Source organism: Tuber melanosporum (assembly GCF_000151645.1).
Source record: "Tuber melanosporum whole genome shotgun sequence assembly, scaffold_75, strain Mel28".
NCBI lineage: Eukaryota > Fungi > Ascomycota > Pezizomycetes > Pezizales > Tuberaceae > Tuber > Tuber melanosporum.
Window position 1 is genome coordinate 353,311 of NW_003299123.1, and position 1,359 is coordinate 354,669.

Below are 1,359 nucleotides of genomic sequence, written 5' to 3' on the forward strand. Positions count from 1 at the left end.
AGAATGGGATTCGGAAACGAGTCCCTTGTGATATTACGCATGCACTGCCAAAGCCCTTCAGGCAGCGTCGGTGACAATCTCCATGATATAGGAGTGCTGTCTGCTACGATTAATGCTTGCATAACGATGCATGTGGTATGATAATAATATCATAATATTATTATTATGACAAAATGATAGGATATCTCCACGCCCTGGCATAAAGATTGCGGTGTGATGCCCAAACTGTGAACATTACCTAGAATGGTTGTCTTTCGATGGTTTGGGTATCTAAAATTTACCCCCAAAAGATAGCTTTAGTCAAATGCTCCCACCCACCTTCTCCTACTTATCCGCACGCCCTGATCTGGATACCTGAATAGCAGATACCCTTCGTCTATTAATTATCAAGTCCTACGAGTAACAATATATGGAAATAAAGCCCAAATCATTTCCTGTTCCCACTCCCCCTCGCCAGTAAACAAAAGGGGGGGGGGTAAAGGGAAAGGAAAGAAGAAAAATATTACCAAAGTCGGGGCCTCTGTTTACCCAATAAAACACCATCGAGATCACAAAACAGAACGAGAGAGAAAAAAGTCCCCCCCCGGCGGGTAACACAAGAACCGGCTCGGCTTTGAAACACCAGAAAAATTCAATTCTAAAATTTTGCGAGACATCGCGAACCTTAATATTCTTTTTTCCTTGCCCCTATTCTTACATCTTCCACTTCCTCCGCTTGTCGGTCCAAGTGATTTGGGGATACATTCAATTTCAGTTACTATTAATACTGACACCAACTAGGCTTCCACCGTTACAGCCCATGCCACTACCGAGAAGAGGCCCCTCTGGGTAACTGAGAACCCTAGTGCCTATGCTTGCCATAACTGGGGTGGCCATTTGCTGCGGCGCGGCCATGATATAGATCCTGCTGGATAACTCCTCCGCTCTGAACGGGCTTCTTATCCTCCCGAGCATTGATAAATGCTGCTGTAACTGAGGTGATGTATGATAGATATTCCTGACACTGTTGTGAAGGCTGGGGTTATTGTATATTGTGTTGTGAGGACGTTTGAGGCTGAGATGACACTTGGTCTAGGGAATGGGCCGTATGGTTGAGATCTGGCGACTGCCATCGTCTCTGATTTGGACGAATCAGAAGGAAAGGTAGCTGGAAACGCCACAGCGGGTTCATCATTAGATGTGAGCTGAAATGCAGGTGATAAAAAGTTATTGACGTTGCTGCTGGGTCCACTCACATTGCCCAAGTTGTTGGAATGTAGGGCTGGCGGGCCTCGGAGCGTTAGGTCTAGTCCCGCAATCTCCCTGATTGCTTATTAATTCCGTTGGACCTCTGTATCAGATGTTGAAGCCCCTAGAAAT

General features: G+C 45.8%; 1 protein-coding gene across 1 annotated transcript in view; it reads right to left on the minus strand.

Moving 5' to 3' along the window:
• Positions 1-1,335: 1,335 nt before the first annotated feature.
• The window catches only part of GSTUM_00010808001 (uncharacterized protein), a gene marked incomplete at its 3' end in the record, with an annotated part of 2,168 nt that continues 2,144 nt past the window's right edge, over positions 1,336-1,359 (minus strand). The window contains exon 2 of the mRNA XM_002841526.2: positions 1,336-1,359. This exon is cut by the window's right edge and continues 1,949 nt beyond it. Within this exon, the coding sequence (XP_002841572.1) occupies positions 1,336-1,359 (24 nt within the window).